The 19,527-nt window shown below is 44.6% G+C and overlaps 1 protein-coding gene across 5 annotated transcripts in view; it reads left to right on the top strand.

Annotated features, from left to right (window-relative positions):
• The window catches only part of MFSD6 (major facilitator superfamily domain containing 6), a 23,420-nt gene continuing 3,893 nt past the window's right edge, over positions 1 to 19,527 (top strand). The window contains exons 1-7 of one of the 5 annotated variants that reach the window (XM_085552814.1): positions 1 to 147; positions 1,041 to 1,381; positions 5,646 to 7,245; positions 11,271 to 11,368; positions 16,295 to 16,456; positions 17,038 to 17,136; positions 18,842 to 19,122. In XM_085552814.1, coding sequence (XP_085408940.1) covers positions 5,699 to 7,245; positions 11,271 to 11,368; positions 16,295 to 16,456; positions 17,038 to 17,136; positions 18,842 to 19,122 — 2,187 coding nt within the window. In that variant the 5' untranslated portion in view covers positions 1 to 147; positions 1,041 to 1,381; positions 5,646 to 5,698. Of the gene's footprint in view, positions 148 to 1,040; positions 1,616 to 5,645; positions 7,246 to 11,270; positions 11,369 to 16,294; positions 16,457 to 17,037; positions 17,137 to 18,841; positions 19,123 to 19,527 lie in introns of those variants that run through there. The other 4 variants (XM_085552816.1, XM_015867874.3, XM_015867872.3 and 1 more) reach the window with 4 other exon arrangements.

Below are 19,527 nucleotides of genomic sequence, written 5' to 3' on the forward strand. Positions count from 1 at the left end.
GCTGCTGAAGGGCAGCTGAAGATTCAGTGTCAACTGGAAATTCCTGCTTTCCAAGTACAAGCCCGACTTCATGAAAGAAACCAGCTGACAAGCTTTACTATAAATTAACTTATGAGCTCCTAGAAACCATTTCCTTATGGGACTCAGGTACTTTACCTTTGCCATTACTGTCAAATACCAGCTGCATATACCATACTGATGGCGTCAGATGTCTTTACATACTAATTTTGCCTGTGCTGTATTTGCTTTATTTTTGCTCTAACCCATGAGACCAGTCAGCTGCTTCCAGAGTCAGCTGACACCGAGTCCTTCCCAAGCAAAGCCTACTGTTAGCAGTGTGCAGCTCCAGCCATGTTTGTAGCTAATTGGATCCTATTTTTACTAATCATAATTACTTCACTATATTTTTCAGTTTGGGTTTTGTTTTATAGCATGAGTTTTTGGCCTTGTAAAGCAATGAGGTGTTGGTAACCACTTAGTGGCAACTATTCTCACTGTGATGGGGCACGTGGGCTGAGATCTTTATAACATAAGATAAACTCGTAACCAAAAGCCCACACAGAAATGCCCAGCAATTCCTCCTGTTTCATTGAGAAGCTGTGGGTTCATAATGCAGAGCCTATAGAGGGCTTGTATTGGCGAGACATAAAGCAGTTTCTGAATACTCCAATGTCCAGTGGTATTTATTTATTGGTATACGCTATAGGGAAACTTTGGCTGGCTGTTGTTCCTTTCGTTCTGTAGCATATTTCTAAATGCTATTTCATGGTGTTGTGGAGCTTGACCAAGAGGTCTCTTGGGCACTAGTAAGATCATCTTTTAACTCATTTCAGCACAGCTGACTTCAATTCTATAATGGCTTTATAGGAGTGAGTGTTTCAATGGCTAAGTTTGTACTTCATGTGACCAAAAACTGTATTTTCTCTTCTCTGAGCTCTTTTAGGCTAGAAATGCATTGGCTTTTGAGGAAAAAAAATTGTTAGGTGCACTTTAGTGCAATGCAGCATTTTGTCTGTTTCTGCTACTCCTCATTTTTCTAGGTGACGGAACAGAGCAGGGACTGTCTGAGCAAGTGCCATCATTCCACCGGGCCTCAGTCCATCGCCTCACACATCCCCGCTACAATCCATCTCCACTCCGACCCCCCGCACTCAGCTCCGCTCCTGCTCCCCCCGCCGGTCCCCGTGCCGGGGGCGGTGCCGGGCGGCTCCTCCCTCCCGCAGCGCCCCTGCGCGCCGGCGGCGGCGGCCTGGTGTCGGCAGGGCCCGGCCGGGTGGGGGCGGGCCTGGCTGCGCGGATACGGCTCCCGCAGCAGCCGCAGCGGCAGGAGAGGTGCGATGGTGCCGGGCCGGCGCCCCCCGCGCAGCCGCCCCCGGGCGAGGTGAGTCGGCGGGGCCGGGCGGCGGGACGCGGGTTGTGGGCCTTCTGCTCGGCCGCCGCCTGCCTTTGGCGTGCTGCGTGCCCCGGGCCTCCTCCGTGCCCGCCTCCCTGTCGGGCATCCCCGCACCGCCGCGCTTGGCTCTCGTATCGCTGTCAGAGCCCTCCAGCCGGTCGGGCCGGCAATGCGGAGCTGTAGCGGCGGGCGGCTCGCTCCGCTCATCGTTGTGTTACCGAGGTACGCGGGGTCTTGTCCAGGGAAAGCGAATGTCAGGTGGCAGCTGCCGAGCTTGGTTTGCGCTTGGGTTTGATTACTGGGTGTAAACAAACGGCGGGCAAAGGGACTTCCATGTGACTGTGTGCGCCCTGACAGCCCTCGGGCACGGAGGGGGAGCAGAAGGATCCCCTCGCCAAGGGCGGTGCTGCTCAGAGTACAGCCGGCCCTGGCACGGCCCGAGCGGCTCGTGGGGATGAACCCACGCAGGACAGACAGCTGTGCTGCTCACGGGTGGAACTGAGGGCACGGGATCCTGAGCGGCCTACATTGCGTCTGGCTAAACCTGCAGCAGCACTCACCGCCCAGGCTGGGTGCTGCGTGTCTCCCGTGCCCTGGGCCGCACAGCTGGTTGCATTACCTGGATGCTTATTGCATGTAGTCAGCAGCCATCACCAGCAGGTTGGAGCTGGGAGCGTGCTGCTTGACTGACAGAGAACCGAGCTTAATATCATACGCTTATTAGCCTAGTTACTCGTATTAACAATACGTGTAGTTACTCTTCTTTTACTCCTTAATATTATGTGGATAGTTTCATACTCTATGCATGCATCCTAATTGGCACACATTAAATAGCAAACACAGCTAGGAAAGAGAGAGTCCTGAGATGTCAGTTTGATGGCTCTGCTTTCACAGACAGGCTTATCTTCTTTAATGCTACTGCTACCAGGGTTGTATCAACTTAGCAACTTCAGACCTATTATCAAGTGCATTAAACCTGTTATAAACCTGTTCTTGCCATACTCAGACATACTGTAGTCTTTCAGTCTAATTGAGAGACTCAAGTCAAAGCGTGTGGGGTTTTATGTGAGAGGAGGAAAAGGCCTGTATAGACCAAAACACAAAGCACGTGCCTGCCAAGGAGCACAGAATAAAGCTGTGTTTGGGATCAGTGCAGGGACAGGGCTGAGGAGGAGCTGCAGTACCACGGTACAGTGCTGTGGCTGCTGCTGGGCCACAACAGGAGGTGAGTTTGCTGTGGAAGGCAGATGGTTTGTAAGTTTCCTTTGGGCACAGACCTGCTGTGAAGCAAACATTAATTAGCAACTTGAATAAACGTTCACTGCACTTTTTAATAACACGTTTTCTTTTTGTGTGATTTGTTTGCAGATGTTCCTAGTAGAACTTGTGCAGTTTCCAAAGTGAACTACAAACTCAGTTTTCTACTCAGGGAAAGTCAGGTGGGAAGCCATCTCCTCCTGGCTGGCTTTGCTTTATTTGCAGACAAACAGCACTCCAGCCTGCTCTGTTCATCCAGCTGCATATTGCTGGGAGGTTGGTTTCTGTGTTGGAACCCTGCCCTTGGAGGGTGTTTTTAGAGGTAGCATGGACGTAGCCGGCTTTGCAGGTGTCAGATAGACTCAAGTTACTCTTTATCCTCTGTGTTCTGATGAACTGAGGTGTGGCTAATGAACTGTTTGAATTCAGTTTAATACTTTCAAACCCTGATTTTGGGGTTATTAGATGTTTTGCTTTGAGAGCCCTAATTTTAACTTAATTATCAGCTCTTAGCAAACTGAATATTAGTGCTGAATTAAGCTTTATTCACAGTGCTCTTCCATCCCAAATCTTAACGTTCTGTTGGTTGGCAGATGGAGTTTTTGTGCCTTTTTTAACCCTATAAAGCTGCCATGGTGTTTGCCCTGTAAGGAGTGGAGATGTTTCCTAAGCCAGATGCGCTGGTCAGCTGTGAGTCAGGGCAAAGCTGTTGGTTTGTTTAGTTTCCTTCTCTGTGTTTTTGGGACGGATGGCTCCAGGGTGTGTTGTATACTGTAGTATACTGACAGCCCTTGGGCTCAAACTTCATGCTCTGTCCTGCATTGGATGAGTTAGAATTCCTATTCATGCCTGAATCTTTACTTACTTTCTTGGCCTCTCTTCTTGCTCCTGTTCTCTGCTGCTTTTAGCTTGCTGGTAGCGCTGTCTTCTGTTCCCCTGCTGTCTCTTGGATCAGAAAAGGTTTTTGCTAAGTGAAGCTGCAGTATTTGAAGGCTGTGGTTAAAATAATAGGCAGACACCTTGCTGGTCCTTACAAGACCTTTATTTTTGCCATCCAATTGATTTTGCTGCACGTTCAGTATCTAGCTGGCTTAGGTTCTTGTGATCAAGAGAAGGAAAGCCAGACACATTAATAAGGTTTCTGTGGATTTTTTAGTAACGAAACCACTTTGCTGGCTCTCTCATTTCCAGTTGCTTATTTTTAGAGTTAAAAAAATTCACAAAATAAAATCACTTTTGAAACCTGTCTCCCAAACAAACTGGTGATCAAAACATTAAAGAATGCCATATGGCTCCTACCAGTCTTGATGCTGTTGTATTTCTGAAGCGTGTATTCTGTGTTATTAATAATGTTCAATGAAACACTCTCAGGATGGTAAAATATTTACTGAAGCGATTATGAAATATACTTTTCATAGCGTTCTTACTTAAGATGCTCCAGTCAGTGTGCTAGAAGTGTTGGGTTCCTCCTTGGACACAGCAAGTTAGAAGAGGATGGATGCTGTGGCTCTTGGAAGTCAGGAGGAAGGGAAGAAGACCAGCAATGTTAGCAGCACAACTTGAGAAATTGCTGTACCATTCCAATACAAAAGGGAAGCTGATTTAACAAGCAGATCAAATACAAATTAGTTTTCATGTCTCTAGTATGGTTGATATGAAATCACGTGGTTTTGAGTTTATAATTATGGATATGGATGGCTGTTGGGTTCACATGAGGATCATTGCTGTTTGTGGTTGGAAGGAAGCTGTCTTGATATCCTGGTGGCTAAGAGGGAGTTTCATCTTATCATGGGGTTCGCAGGAGGGAATTGATCCTAAAGAAAGAGATGCTGTAAAGCTTTGGTGCAGCTGATTAGCAAGCTGCTGTAAGCTGGTAATGGTAGCCTGCTTTGGTCAGGATAGAAGCAACACTTGTTCCTCTGCGTTGTCCCCTTGATGTGAGTGGGGCTTTGCACCAGTTCTGGAGGTTTTGTTGTCAAAGCAAGGGAAGGCCTAAAGAAAACAGAAGCACAGGTGATGGCTGATGTAATTTAGTTATTAAAAGGACTTGTTTTGTGGAAAGAGAGCCTGAAATGGGTGAGCACGTAGAGCTAAAAGCCCACAGGTGACCTTGTGAAAATGGTTGGCTGAACTGGGAATTACAGGAACTAACGATGCAGCTGCTGGGTTTCGGTGGCTTTTGGTGTTCATGGGTATGAGCAAGGAAATGTATTTTCACATTTGACTGTTCTATCAACTTAAATAGAACGCTCTGTCTAATCTTTTGACACGTTGTGTTTATTTTAAATCGGAAATCTCTGAAGTTTTTCTAGAGCAACTGGAGGAAAAAAAGCATTGCGTGTATATGCACGGGCAGTGCTTGGATTAACTTCTGACCTTGAACATATGAATGTTTATAGATCCAAGTTTTGTAAGTAACTTTCTCTGCCTAAGTGAAAGCAGAGATCCTTGCAGACAGTGTCCCATGCAAGTGATGTTTGAAGCGAGAAGCAGAAATCTCAGGGGAGTTTGGTGTTCTAGTGGTGGTATTTTTACACCTGTGTGATGCTGAGCCGTGTAAGGTTTGGAGTATTTCAATGGGCTGTTGCTCCGGAGGTGTCTGAGGCTTGTTCTGACAATTGTTGTGCAAGATCCTGCTTGGATCAGCAGGAAATATTGTGTTTAATATCTGTTATTAGTGTTTTATTTCATAGGGAAAGTAAAATAGCACTTAACTGCCCCAGTAACTTTGAGTATATTGAGTATTCTGTCTCCTAAAAATGAAAGAGAACACGCTGGGTGAACAATTGGTCACAGCATTGGTCATAAAGCATGTTTTTCTTGATGCTACTGTGCACCAGTAATCCAGGCAAATGGCCTTCCGTGCTCTGATACTGCCTGTATTGCTTAGGAATGTCACTTAAGAAAAAAATTATCTACGTTTGTCCTTGATGAATGGCATAGCACACCTGTTCCTTTGTGGTAACTTCATTGTGTTGTGTTTTATTGCTTACAGGGTAGCCTTGGTTCCTTGAGAGTGCACCGAGCATTGGATGCTTGTGGTAAGCCATGGCAGCTGATGATAAGGTTGCCATTTTAACTGATGATGAAGAAGAACAGAAGCGAAAATACGTGCTTGCCGATCCTTTCAATGGCATTTCCAAGGATCAAGACTCGCATCCCCAGAATGAAACCCCTTCAACAGAGACAACCACCGTCGCAGATGAAGAGCTGGACTGGTTAGAAAAGCACTGCGTCAAAATCAACAACGATCTTCTGATCTCAAAGGTCTTTTATTTTTTCTTCTACTCTGCGTATGGCTCTCTCTACCCTTTACTCCCTGTGTATTACAAGCAGCTGGGTATGTCACCCAGTCAGAGCGGACTTCTGGTGGGCATCAGGTACTTTATTGAGTTTTGCAGTGCTCCCTTCTGGGGAGTGGTTGCGGATCGCTTCAAGAAAGGGAAGATCGTCCTTCTCTTTTCACTTTTATGCTGGGTTTTATTTAACTTAGGGATCGGATTTGTTAGACCAGCCACCTTAAGATGTGTACCGAAGGGCCTTCCCCCAGCACATCCCACCAATGCAAGCAGCCTTTTAACAACCGTTTCACTAAACACCTCTGTGTCATCTCCACTGACAACCGTGAGTACTGCGTCCCCAGAAGTTCGTGGGAAGAGAGACCTGCTCACTTCCAGGCCGGTCATGTTGGGAGCTACAGGGACTGCTACTCCTGAAGTAACATTTCTGTTACCTACACAGAGTGGTGATACGGAGTTTGCCTTGGAGAACAGTACTCATTTTATTTTGAAGAACACCACTATCACCACCACCTCACCGGGGAATGTGACTCCCAGCACCACCCCATCTGCCACCACCACCAAGCCGATGCCTTCTGACCAAGCCATGCTGGTTTATGATCAACAAGAAGTAGAAGCCATCTTCCTGCTCATTCTGCTTGTTGTCATAATAGGAGAATTTTTCAGTGCTTCCTCTGTTACTATTGTGGACACGGTAACTCTGCAGTACCTTGGCAAACACAGGGACCGGTATGGACTGCAGCGGATGTGGGGGTCTCTGGGCTGGGGGCTGGCCATGCTCTCTGTGGGAATCGGCATTGACTATACCCATATAGAAGTTGTCGTTGAAGGTCAAGGATGTAAAGCTCCAGAATACAAGAACTACAGAATAGTCTTCATTGTTTTTGGTGTTCTGATGACAATGGCATTAATTGTGGCAACCCAGTTTCGATTTCATTATACACACTTCAAGCAAGATGAAAATAAGAGGAAAGAGGTGGAAATATCACAAGTGGACAGAAATGCCTCCAATGAGTCCTCTGACAACACTCCCACAACCAGTATGAGCCAATCACAGTCTTTCAGTTTTTGGGACCTAATAAAACTGCTGTGTAGTATCCAGTATGGCTCGGTGCTCTTTGTGGCGTGGTTCATGGGCTTTGGATATGGCTTTGTGTTCACCTTTCTCTACTGGCACTTGGAAGATTTGAATGGTACCACCACCCTCTTTGGGGTCTGCTCTGTGCTCAGCCACGTGTCTGAGCTGACTGCCTACTTCTTCAGCCACAAACTGATTGAGCTGGTTGGTCATATCAGGTAAGGAGACGTTAGTGGCCATTTAAGAACTATATATGAATATATGTTTTAAAAGATACGTTTTATGCTTGGCCTTCTGATACAGAGTGAAATTCAATTGAATTATGTTTAAATTGCAAGTCCTGCTCAGTTACATAGGTGCCTCACAGAGGGATTTTTATTATTATTTTAGGAGCTGAAAATGCTCTGCAGTGCTTCTTTAGCATTTCAGTTGCATGGTAGTGCACATGTTATTCATGGCACCCGTAGTCTTTTGTAGACGTTTCCTAGCTCACTGATGGAGAACTCTCATAGAGATCTTGGTGGGTTGCCTCCTACTCAAGGTTCGTCTGTTCTGAAATACAGTTGTACAGTTTCTTCCTGTGAGTAGCAGTGTTCTGCAAACCTCCTGCTTAGCTCACTTCTCCCTGCAGGGCAATCTTTGCCCCTATTGAGGCCTGAATGGGTGTCAGTTGCCCGCTGAGAGGGGAGCAGGATCAGATGAAGCATGAGGTGAGCACCTCCTGTGCGCATGCACTTGTAATCAGGCTCAGGGTGTTGGCAGAATGAGGTTGCAGCTTGGTAGTGTTATTTACAAGTTCAGTTCCTTGCTCTCTTCCTGTAGTCGCAACTGCATGTGTCAGCTACTGAAATGAGATAGTTTCTCACTTTTTTTTTTGCCACGCTGAAGTGAAATTGGTTACAGCATGTATTGCTGAACGTTGTATTCCTCTCGATTCAGAACTATTTCTGCATGTCTTAAGTCCTTTTAAGACCAAACAACCTTAGAAGAGGCAAGGCAGTGGTGAATCTGAGCTAATGCAGTCATTAAGGTTTTCTTGTATGTGCTTAGTGCACGTCTTTTCCAGTTGTCCCATGTGTAATCACGGTAATTCAGATGTCCTTTGTAAGCTGATTGTGCTGGTTTTTTTTCTGTTTTACTCTGTGTTTTTGCTCCTTGCTTTCTTGTTCTGTTTTCATTTGCTCTAAGAGGGTCGAATTTCATTGATTATTTTGATTTCTACTAAAAACATTTGAGATACTGAGCACGGTAACTTAAGAGTTTACCTAAGGCATGTGGTTTTTTTGTTCTTTCCTTTAAACTGACTTTCTTGGCTTGAGTCAGTTGTATAATTCCTGAATATAACAATTAGTTTGAGAAAATGTGACACTCTGCATGCAGAGATTGGAGGAAGGATATGATGGTGGAGGAGTGGTGAGGTCAGGTCACAGTCGTGATAGCTAAAGATAGCTTTGGTTATGCTTGTTCTGTTTATATTGTTGTAGTGTGAAATTCAGGCTTAGACTTGAGAAAGAAGAAAATCCAGAAGAATAGGATTGTGAATAGGGTGATGTAAAAGCTAAGGTGGGGATAATAGGCCCACTGGACTTTAAAGGGAAATATGGCGTACAGGGTTAGCTCTTATTGATTTTTCCTTATCGTTATCTAATGCTTACTCATATTTAGTCTTCACAGTTGGAGAAGTCTCTTTTCTCTTTATACTTAACTTGGAATTCCAGAGTCAATAAGGTTGGAAAGATCACTAAGATTGTCTAGTCCAGTCATCAGCCCATCACCACCATGTTTCTTAGTGCTGCATCTCCATGTTTCTTAAACACCCCCAGGGACAGTGACTCCACCACCTCCCTGGGCAGCATGTTCCAGTGCCTCACCACTTTGCTTGTGAAGTAATGCTTCCTAACATCCAGCCATAACCTCCCCTGACACAACTTAAGGCTATACCCTCTAAGCAGGGATACCCTATATATATATATATATATATATATATATATATATATAAGGCTATACCCTATAAGCAGGGAAAGAGGCCCACCCCACCTTGCTACAACCTTTCAGGTATCTGTAGAGAGTAATAAGTGTCCCTGAGTCTCCTCCAGACTGAGCAATGCCAGTCCCTCAGCTCCTTCTTGTAAGGCGTGTGTTCTAGACCCTTCACAGCTTTGTTGCCCTTCTCTGGACACGAGGCCATTGATAGTTCTGTATGTTTCTGCTGTTTAGTTGCTGGCATTCTTTGTACTAATAAGCCAAGTAGTCTCTAGCTCCTCATCCTTCTCAGAGCCATCTGAGCCACAAGCGCTCAGGATGAATATCTTCTCTTTCCCCAGCACCTCACAATTCCTTGTTTGCCATTTTGGCATCCAGGAAGTTACACGGTTGTAGCATTTCTGGTGCAAAGCCTTGTATGAAATAACAATCCACAGCAAGCTGGGGATATTTCACAGAGCATTTCAGTTATGTTAGCGGTGGTTTGACTTCTCGTTTTGGTAGGATGACTCAAGTGCTAAGGTTGCCTCACTTTCTGTTGGTTCATGTCAGTAAATTAAAAATAATGGATATGCACACGTTCTCTCGAGTTGCTAGAAAGATGGGCGTAGACAGTTTCTCTGCAGTACTTCTTGGTACAGTATCATTCAATCTTGCCTTCCTGTCCTAATTCTTTGAAGACAGGTGAGGGTAGCGAAGTTGCTTGCGCTGTCACAGTGACTGAAGTGTCCTTTGTAGCAATGAAATTAAATCAACTTCACACTCATAATGGATGCAAACTCAGCTTTCATTTTCTAGCTGTGTGAAGCTTTCTGTGTCTACCCCTCTAGGCATTGTAGTGAAGGGCACTAGTTCTTTGAGAGGATGCTCAGAGAGAAAGCACACAGAACTGGCTATCAAATATTTATACACCACTGCTGAGTGGCATCCTGTGTAGGAGCACTCAGAGCTGCCGCTCGGTTTAGGAGGAGGATGTTAACCTCTGAAAATAACCTTGAGGTTGGGCTTGAGTGTGTTTGTCTGACCATAATTCCACCGTGTGAGTCTGGATGGTTGGCAGAGCCTGCTAGTTGTGGCTGCTAACAGCGTAGAGTCCTCCACACAAATACAGATCCAGAGCTTTAAGTGTTTAACCTGCAAATCGGATGTGCTGTCTCTGTGGATACTGCAAACGCGGTTCATGAGAATTGCCCGTTTATGTTATCCTTTTAGGACTCGTAAAGAGCCTAAGTGGTTATTGTAAGCAATTCTGAGAAGATTCCATAAATGCACGCAGATTGTCATGTGATGTGCCCCTCCAAGAGCATGACGAGAGAAACCTTCATGCAAGTAACTGTAGTTTACCTAAAACTCCATCCATATTTTAATAGATTAAAAGGTATAATACACTAATACACTTCAGAAGTGTGTCTGTACATCGTGGTTACATGAAGCTGGGGCTATGGAAGAACTGTTATTGGCACAGAGGACGTTGAGTTGAAGGGAGAGGTGAAACTTGTTCTGAGTGGTGTGTCTGCAAACATGCACAGCTTACTGAAAGCAAACCGTATTGTCTTGGCAAACTGGTGTTGTTGCAAATGGCTCAGGCTCTCCTTTGTCCCTCATCATTTAAGAACTGTAACAAGAGCTTCTTTTTTTTTTGCCTTCAGTTTTTTTCCCTTCGCTCTGAGATGCAGCATCTGCTGCTTTTCAACAGGATGCCTAAGTTTTATCCTGAGGCATGTTGTTACCAAGCATATTGCTTCTGTGGGATGTGTTTTAGAGGAGTTCTGAGCAGTTTACAGATACCGGGACTATAAAATTGTATTAATTGGGATGAAATTGATTTGTTTAATGCAAATCTGCACCGGGCTTTTGTTAAAATGTAATAATGAGTCTCTGAGTGAGTTGAAAACAGGATTGTCAGGAAGGGATGCTGAGTGCACTCAGAAGTGGTCTCTGTGAAATAAAACTCGATGCAGAGCATGGTGTGAAGCTGCAGGACTTGGTAGCCCTGTGTCTCTGCTGACCCTTCGGGTGTTTGTTCTATTAGGAGTTAGAAGAAAGTCTGAACTTGAGCACTGTTTGATTATGTGTTTGGAGTAAGCACGAGAAGAGCCCTGTGCCTGCACAGGAACTCAAAGGAGCTGTGTCGAGCAAATGCTTCAGACCTGCAAAGCCAGTGTGTGCCATTGATCTAAGAAGCAGCAAGGCACACTGTAATGAACTGAAAGTGGGAAGTGGAAATTGCTTTGACTTGTCTTTTCCTTCATTCATCCAGAGTGCTGTATATTGGTCTTGCCTGCAATACTGCCCGCTACATTTACATCTCCTATCTGGAAAATGCCTGGACTGTTCTCCCAATGGAAGTACTGCAAGGTAAGATGGTGCATTTGTGGCCTTTTCCTATGAGATGCTCTGCTTCTATTTATTTTTCACCCAAACTGAAAAAAAAGGTCTTTTTGTAGTAAATCATGTGGCATTTCTCTCTTCGTTCTTCCTGTGGCTGCAAGTATCCCAGACTGCACAGGTTTATAAAACTTTCCTGTTTGTCTTGGAAAGTGTTTGACGTCAGAAGGGTGGGTTTGTGTTTGTGCGCTGCTGGCTGTTGATTCAGGCAGAGCTGTGCAGGGCCAACACACCCTTTAGCTAAACAAAAGAGAGGGAGCGTGAGCTGGATACGCACCTTCTGCAGATCCTGTTTGGTGGGTGAGCAGCAGCTTCATTACATGCAGAAGGCTGCGGTACTTAAAGGATGCTGTGGGTAAAGATTAAAGAGGACAAGGACCCACTGGGTTGTTCAGTCTCAATTGATCCATTCTGCAGCTGTTTTTCAGGGGCACTGTTTGACCAGTGCTTCAGACTATTGAATTTTTTTAATGGCTGGAGGGGTATTTCTTGCAGCAGCTTTGTCAGCACTAAGAGAGCTCCTTTAAGATCACTGCCCTTAAGCAGACGTAATGGGAAGGACTGAGGTCTGGTCTGTGCAAAGTAAATTGAGCTCTGTTTGCAAGTCTCATCCTCTAAGTAGTTTGTAAGGCCTTAATTGAGGAGTTCAAGTATACCTTGTTCTCACTTGTATTTTATGACATTTTATTCCTGTCTTTGTGTCGGGTACCCCTCTTCAAAACCAAGAAGAATGTGAGCTATTTTCCTTTCAGTTCTGTCAGTACATGAAGAATACTGAGCTGTTTGTGTCCGTAATCCCGCCAGAGAATGGCTGATTGAAATGCACAGAGTGTTTTCCTCGCCTTTAAAAATAACATAACCGTCTTTGTTAAAGCCACTATTGTGGTTTCATACACTGCTGCTTGGGAAATCTAATGCGCATTGTATGTGGAAGCTCTGTAGCATGATTGGAGTTTGTGCTTCCTTTTTCTGCTATGTACATGGAAGCCTTTTTCTATGAGAATTTAACTTAATTGAGGTGCCATTTGGTGAGCGCTGTATAAATTCCTACTGACACCAAAGCTAATTTGCATCCTCTGTCCTTCCCTGCCTGCCACCAGGACCTATTTGCTGTACCAAAGTGCCGTAAGATCCAGCTTCTGTATCTTGATACAGAAATCCCCCAAACCACAACAATTGAACTGTCGCTACATCTGTCACACTAAGTGTTAAAATGCGGTTATGTGACAAAGAGCATGGAGAATGTGTGTGTGTTTTAAGCTTCCTGCTTAAACATCAGGGAGGAGCAAACGATGAATGCAGAGGTTTGGATATTACTGTGTAACTAATCCTGTTTTAAAGATGCTTGAACTCCAAATACAGAGGAAGAGCTTGTGTCTCAGCAATCCAGCCCTAAGTTTGTGCCTGGAGGCATCCTTTGGTCAGGGCTGAGAAAGTCATTTCATTACTTTTGGAACTTGTTTTTATTCTATTGACATGTCAGGTTGTTTTATCATGTGGGTCTGTTTATACAGCGAGGCTGCAAGGGAGTTATTCTGTTTCTTTGTGTGCTGTAATCCAGAGTAATGTGAGATGTATCTAAGAGAAGTCTCTGCAAAACAGTGCTTTCTTTTACATTTATTTGCCAGCTTTTATCTCTGTCTGGCCACTGCTGAATCATGTACGCTTGGGTTCAAATTGCTTTTTGCATAAATAAGGGGGAAAAAAAATATTTGCAGCTATTTATGGCCAGAAAAGGAGAAAGTTGAAGGTAATGATCTGAAAAACCAAACCCAGCCTACAGCCTCCTTGTGTTCTGAGTGCCTGCATCTGCCTTGCTTTATTAGCATCAGTGAAGCCTGCAGGTACAGCACACGTGGACCTATTTCCTGCCACTAAGCTGCAGCACCCGGTACCTTGCAGTCATCTCATTCAGTCTTGCTCCATGACAGGACAAGGTCATCCTTTTAAAGTACTCATGGCTTTTTGTTTTCCTGCTCATGAATCTCTTCCCCTCCCCACTCTTACTGGTCTCTCTCCTTCTGACTCACTATTTCTTCCACAGCATTTACCACATCCTTTACTTTCTGCGTGTGTCAGTAGGGGTAAGAGGTGACAACTTGGTGAGGGGGGAGCTTGAATTTATTACATGAGTTTGTTGACAGAGCTAAGAGCTGTGGTTGCTTTGTGCCTGTGAGGGTAGAAGTATTTAAATGCAAGGATAGGTTTCTTTATGCAGAGCATGTGGGTACCACGTGTGCCACATGACTGCATCACGTTGGTAGGTGTCTAAAATCCCTTGGTGGAGTCCTAGCAGCAATCAAAGATAACTCTCCCTCCAGGAAGCTGTCAGATTCTGTGTTAGTTCATCTACACTCAGCTGAAGGGATGGTGAGGTCAATGGCAGTTTCAGCTGACTCTTGTGTTTATTTTTCTTCTTAAGAGCTATTGAAATACAGGGAGGATTATCCCCATGTGCAGTGCTAAAGGGCATGGAGAGATTTCCAGAAGATGACTCTGCAGATCACATCTATTGATGGCAGTAAGAGCCACATGGCATTTTGGTTGCTTTCAGTGTAACTGGGGCAGCAAGGACTCTGCAAGCGTGTCACACGAGCAGCAATGGATGAGACTTCAGTCCAGCTTTACAGTTGCAGTTTTCAATCTGCAGGATTTGTTTGCACATGCAGTGTAAGAAAACAAGACCTTAGGCTGACTCTCTGACTGAGAATGGCAAGACATTCTGGTAGGTAGATACCCACAGTAAATGCAGACCATCAGCCTGAACTTGCAAGCGGTCACATTTGGTTTGTAGCTCACAGACCAAGTTTCAATGTATTTGCTACCTGCAGCTCATTGCTCAGGTTGTTTCAGAGCAATGGTCCAAATTCTCCAGTAACAGCTATGCCAGCTGGCTGAGTTGTACTACACACCTTTTCTGAAGTACAAAACTACAGTAAAAGCCTGAAAATGAGCGACTTTCACATGGCGGTTACCCACCAAATTCAGCTAATACTATTCTGGGTTGCCTTCTGCAGCTGGTCTGTCTGAGAGCAAAGAGCTCGAATCCTGCACTGGCTGTGATTCGTAAAGATCTCTCTCTGAGTAAATTTTGCTCCCCATGTTTTCAGCTGTGGGTTTGTATGGGAAGTACACTGTTTGTTAAACGTTGTTTTGAGCATAGCGGTGGGGTTGTTGCCTTTGTCAGAGTCCCAGTTGTCAAATGGTGGTTAGAGGTTTTAATAAGGACTGTGGAATTATATTTATTGTTTACAGAAATGGTTAAAAGTCAACGTGCTTAGCAGTAATCCAGGCCAACCTCTTTGTGTTGTAAAACCTGTTCCAGAAAGTCACTTATCTATAATTAATTATCATTAAAGAATCACGTTAGTTATGCGCGCACATGAAAAAAAGCCTGTACTTGAGAGACCAGTAAGATAAGCTGCTTTGAAGGGGTGGCTTTGTTTTCAGAGGAACTAGAAACTCTGTGTCCTACCTGGATCTCCCTGCAGAGGTGAAAGCATCCACCAAGGTGCTGGTTAAATCCAGCCTTTTGTTTGCAGACTAACATGGAGGTATCGTGCCTCGTGGTTCAAGTAATTTCTGGTGTGGTTTGGATTTGCCTGGCTTATAACTTGATTTACTCTTGAAGAGCTGGTAAAACAGAATGTTTTACATTAGTTGTAAGTAATACTGTTTGTGAAACAAAAGCTTTGTTATGTGTACTGCATTAGATCTGCTTTGTTATTGGGGCATTTCTTCACTGCCTGTGTGGGTCTGAATAATACAGGGAAGGTTGATATTCAGTGGGTCTTAAATTCAAAGCTTTTTCCATAGAAAACCTGTGAGGTTAGTAGCCTTTAACTGTAAATGGTTGGGTAAAACACACTCATCCTTATGTCAGCCTTTTATTTTTAGACCAGATGATGTAGTGTCTCCAGGGCTGTCTCCACAGTGTATAAAAGGGGCCTTTCTGTGCTCTGCTGTCTTCTAAGCAGTAACTTATTGCAGACCCCGAAACTGTGATGTGTTTCTTGAGATTTGGAATGAGCAGCAACTCTGCGGCCTCTTGGACATCAAACAGACCTGAATGGTATCAGGTTCATACGCTAGTAGTAATGTACAGCTAAGCAAAATCTAAGCTGCTGTGCAAGTATATTACAACCTAATGCATTGTGTTTCTCTGAAGAGCCCCCAGCCTAAATGCAGAATTAATTCCTGAGTGTCCAACTGTGCTTTAATAAGTCGAGTGCAGAGGACAGAAACGTGTTGACTGAGTCATCAGTTGTGCCAACACATTTGATTCAAGTGAGGCAGCAGAGCTTAGGCATCGGTAAGCTGTGATTACTATTTTTAATACCACTCGAATCAGAATAAATATTCCCACTCATTGTGAGGCTGGCAAAGTAGCTGAGGCTTATTTAATGAGTGATGCTCCAGGACTGTTTTGCTTTTCCAACTTCTCAGTGTAGCCTTTTCCTGTCCCTTTCTCCTGGCTGCCCAGAAAGTCACCGGGCAGGTGGCAGAGGCAGGGCTCCACCTGCAGCTTCTTCCTGCACCTTGGTGGTTTGGTGGCTTTCTCTGGGAAGAAAGGAGTGATTATAACCCTGAATCTGCAGGCCTGGGTCACGCCCAGAGGGATGAGGAGTCTGGCAGAGAGATTTTCAAGACAGTTTATTCTTAAGTCTTCCCGGGGCTGGTCTCTGAGAGGGAGGAAGAGCCGTTGACAGCCTCTGTGGAACAAGGAGCCCTCACATCTCCCTGCAGATTGCTTGCCAGCGGTGCATCACCAACGCTTGATTGATGCTTTGCAGGCGCTGGGTGGGGAAGGGCTCTTCATGTCCCTTAGTGGTGTGCTGGGGTCCCACTCCTCTTCACAGTGTTCCCTGTTCTCTTCACAATGTTTCCTGTCTGCAGGTGTCACACACGCGGCCATATGGGCGGCCTGTATCTCCTACCTGAGTGCAGCGGTGCCCCCAGAGCTGAGGACGTCGGCCCAGGGCATCCTGCAGGGCCTGCACCTGGGACTGGGCAGAGGATGCGGGGCTATGGTTGGAGGGGTTTTGGTCAACTACTTTGGTAAGCAAAAAGCATGCTGAAGTATTTGGTTGTATTTATTTTCTTTCTGGTTTGATGGGGCTACTGGCTTACAGTGTATTGATGCATGTAGTCTTGTTACCTTTCAAAATGCAATCTGCTGTACATACATTGCAGAGTCCTAGAAGTGCTCAGTCTGGCAAGGGGCTTCAGGATGTCTCCAGTGCAGGCCCCTGCTCATAGCAAGGCCAGCACTGAGTTCATAGCAGGTTGCTTTACAGCCCTGTTCCATCAGTGTAGTAGATGGATTAAATTTGATGTTGTGCCTGGATATTTTTAGTGTTGTGTGGGCAAACCTACTACCTGATCCTTAAGAGAAAGGAATCCTTTGTGAGTGACTGGGATGATACTGTGCAGCCTCTTAAACAAATGAGGTGCTAACAGTTCTGTTAAAAGGCCTTTTAAAACGTGTTGAAGAAGTATGGGGGGAAATGAAATTAATACAACAAGCTTCTAAAAGTCAGTGTAGGTCAGTGGATACCCAAAGTCTGTATTGCTGATTCGTCTTGTACTATTTCCCTAGTTAAGTAGATCATCACTTTAAAAAATGTATATCATTACAGGTCCTGCTGCCACATTCAGAGGAATAGGGATGGCTTGTTTAGTGATTCTTCTTCTGTTTGCACTGATCCAGTGGCTGCTGGTTCCCGATGAAGAAGAAGGTAAATATTCCTGTTGCTAAAATACAGCACAAAAAGATGAAGGGGGTATCTCCAAAGATAATTCCCTGCACCTTCCATTTTATTTGGTGTCCTTACTGAGATCTTGATTGAACAATTCAATTATGAATGAGAAATCTTTTCTTCAGCAGTGATAGAAATTCAGGTGTGCTGCTGCTCTAAGAAGTGCAGCATCAAGTGCTTGGCTGCCTGTAGGAGGAAGGCATAACATATAATACCTGCATGTCCTCTTAGTTCTGGGGATCTGCTGGGTTAGTCTTAAAGGATGTAATGAGTCATGTCCCTTGCATCAGACCCTAACACTGCCATCTCAATGACTGCGTATTCTCATATACTGCTTGTCCGAGTGACCTGTGTAAGATATGGTAGAGATGGCATCAGAGGACAGCAGCGTTTGTAGCTATGTCTGTGATTTTCTGACCTCAGAGCAATCTCCCAATGGATGCTTAATCTCCATCTTTGGGTACTGAGCAAAGCAAAACTTAATGCAAAGCTGAGGATTTGTTGTTTTTTGAGACAAGAGAACTGTGTGGTGCTTCTGCAACTTTGTGAGTTGTTATGCTGCTTTTTACCCAAATGTTACTTTGCAGCGTGAATTTGGTAGGAAATAAAATGTACCTTCCTTTAGCTGCAGTGTAAACTGACTTGTCCTTGACTAGTTATTTCATTGCCTGGACTGAGGTATTCAAATATTTATTCAAATGATAATGAGAAAAATAGAAGGGTAGAAAGAAGGATATTTGCTGTTTCAATTTCCTATCCAGATCTGGTTAATTACACATGAAACTACAGTGTAACAGTTTCATTCTGATGGCATACTCTCTCTAGTTTGTTTCAGTCTTTGGTGTTCATTTCATAGGTGTTGTCCCCATCTTAAGAGTGGGTATTTTAAGTGTGCCAGTAATTGGGTCACTTTCAGCAGTGCCAGTTGTATGAGTAAAGCAGTGAGTGTGTGGTGAAGCGTGTGCAGGATTGGCCTCTTCATTTCTGCTCCAGAGGGGGGACGTGCAGCCATTGTTTAAAATACCCAACTCCAGGAGTCTGGGAACAAAACCTGGTTTTATCATTTTGGAAACAAGACCTTTTGAATTGGTAAAATACTTGGACAGGGTGTTTTCTCAGCATGTATGATACGTGCTTTTTACAGACTCACAGACTACAGCTATTACTTAAAATATCCAATACTTCCTACCCATCTGTTTGATTACTTTTTCTGTGTAAATACTCTGGCTCTACAGGATTGTGAAACACAACGGGTAGGGTCACAACAGTCGTCTTTTTTTTTTTTTTTATGGTACTTTGAGGAAGTAATGAGTACTATTTCAGATGATGAGATGACGTTAGGTGTGAAGCTCTGCTGAGACTTTACATCTGAGTGTCCAGGTACCATATTTCTAATGGCTGGCAGGGAACAAATGGGCTGCTTCGTGCTCACCAGCCCCTCCTGCAGCCAGCTTGCACACCTCCCTGCAGCTGCAGAGCAGCTTTGCTTGTAGGGACAGCATCGAAGTTGCTTTTCCCTGATTAGGTTATGGTGTGGCTGGCTCCTGGCTAGCTGTGCCTGTGTTCGGCTTTCAGTACAGAGATAAGAACACTGATAGCACAATCACTGCGTGCTTTGTCTGCTTCACCTTTTTTTTCCATGCTTGTTGGATCTGGCTGGTGATTACTTTGTTTTAAACTTCAGAGAAGTCGATGCTGGCAGAAAGGATCCCAGTGCCTTCCAGTCCTGTTCCCATAGCAACTATTGACCTTGTGCAACAGCAGTCAGAAGATGTCATGCCTCGGACGGAGCCCAGGCTGCCTCTGAAGAAAACGAAACACCAGGAGGAACAGGAGGATGTGAACAAGCCTGCCTGGGGCGTCAGCTCTTCGCCTTGGGTCACCTTAGCTTATGCTGTCTACCAGATAAAGGAGATGGTTAAGCTATCCAAAACCCACCCTGTACCTGAGAATCAGCCTTTGCAGGTAAATTTCTGTTGCACTCACCAGTAGGTGGGTGCTTGTAATCCTTTATAGCTGGGGAAGTGTATTAGTACTTGGCAAGTATTCTCTGTCAGTGTATAGCAAATTCAGAGTTGGGAAGCAGTAGCTGAAAGAGTATATGAAATAGAGTTGTTGTCTGTGTGTACTACAGCAGGACTGACTGTTTTTGCACATAGCATCTTCTTGAAGATAGGCGAGGGAGACATGGAGCAAGGCTCTGTTTTGCAGGCTTAAATATCCTCCAGTTCCAGTGAATTTGCATTTGTTCTCACGTTAGCTGCAACATGCAGGTTTGCATTTGCAAAATTTACTAAGTGATATTTATTTTGATTCCTTGGGTGATGTTACTAGATTTCCACATTGTAGTGGAAATAGGATTTCCAGACA

The sequence above is a fragment of the Coturnix japonica genome, chromosome 7, assembly GCF_054131305.1.
Source record: "Coturnix japonica strain WE chromosome 7, WE-NBRP24, whole genome shotgun sequence".
Lineage (NCBI taxonomy): Eukaryota > Metazoa > Chordata > Aves > Galliformes > Phasianidae > Coturnix > Coturnix japonica.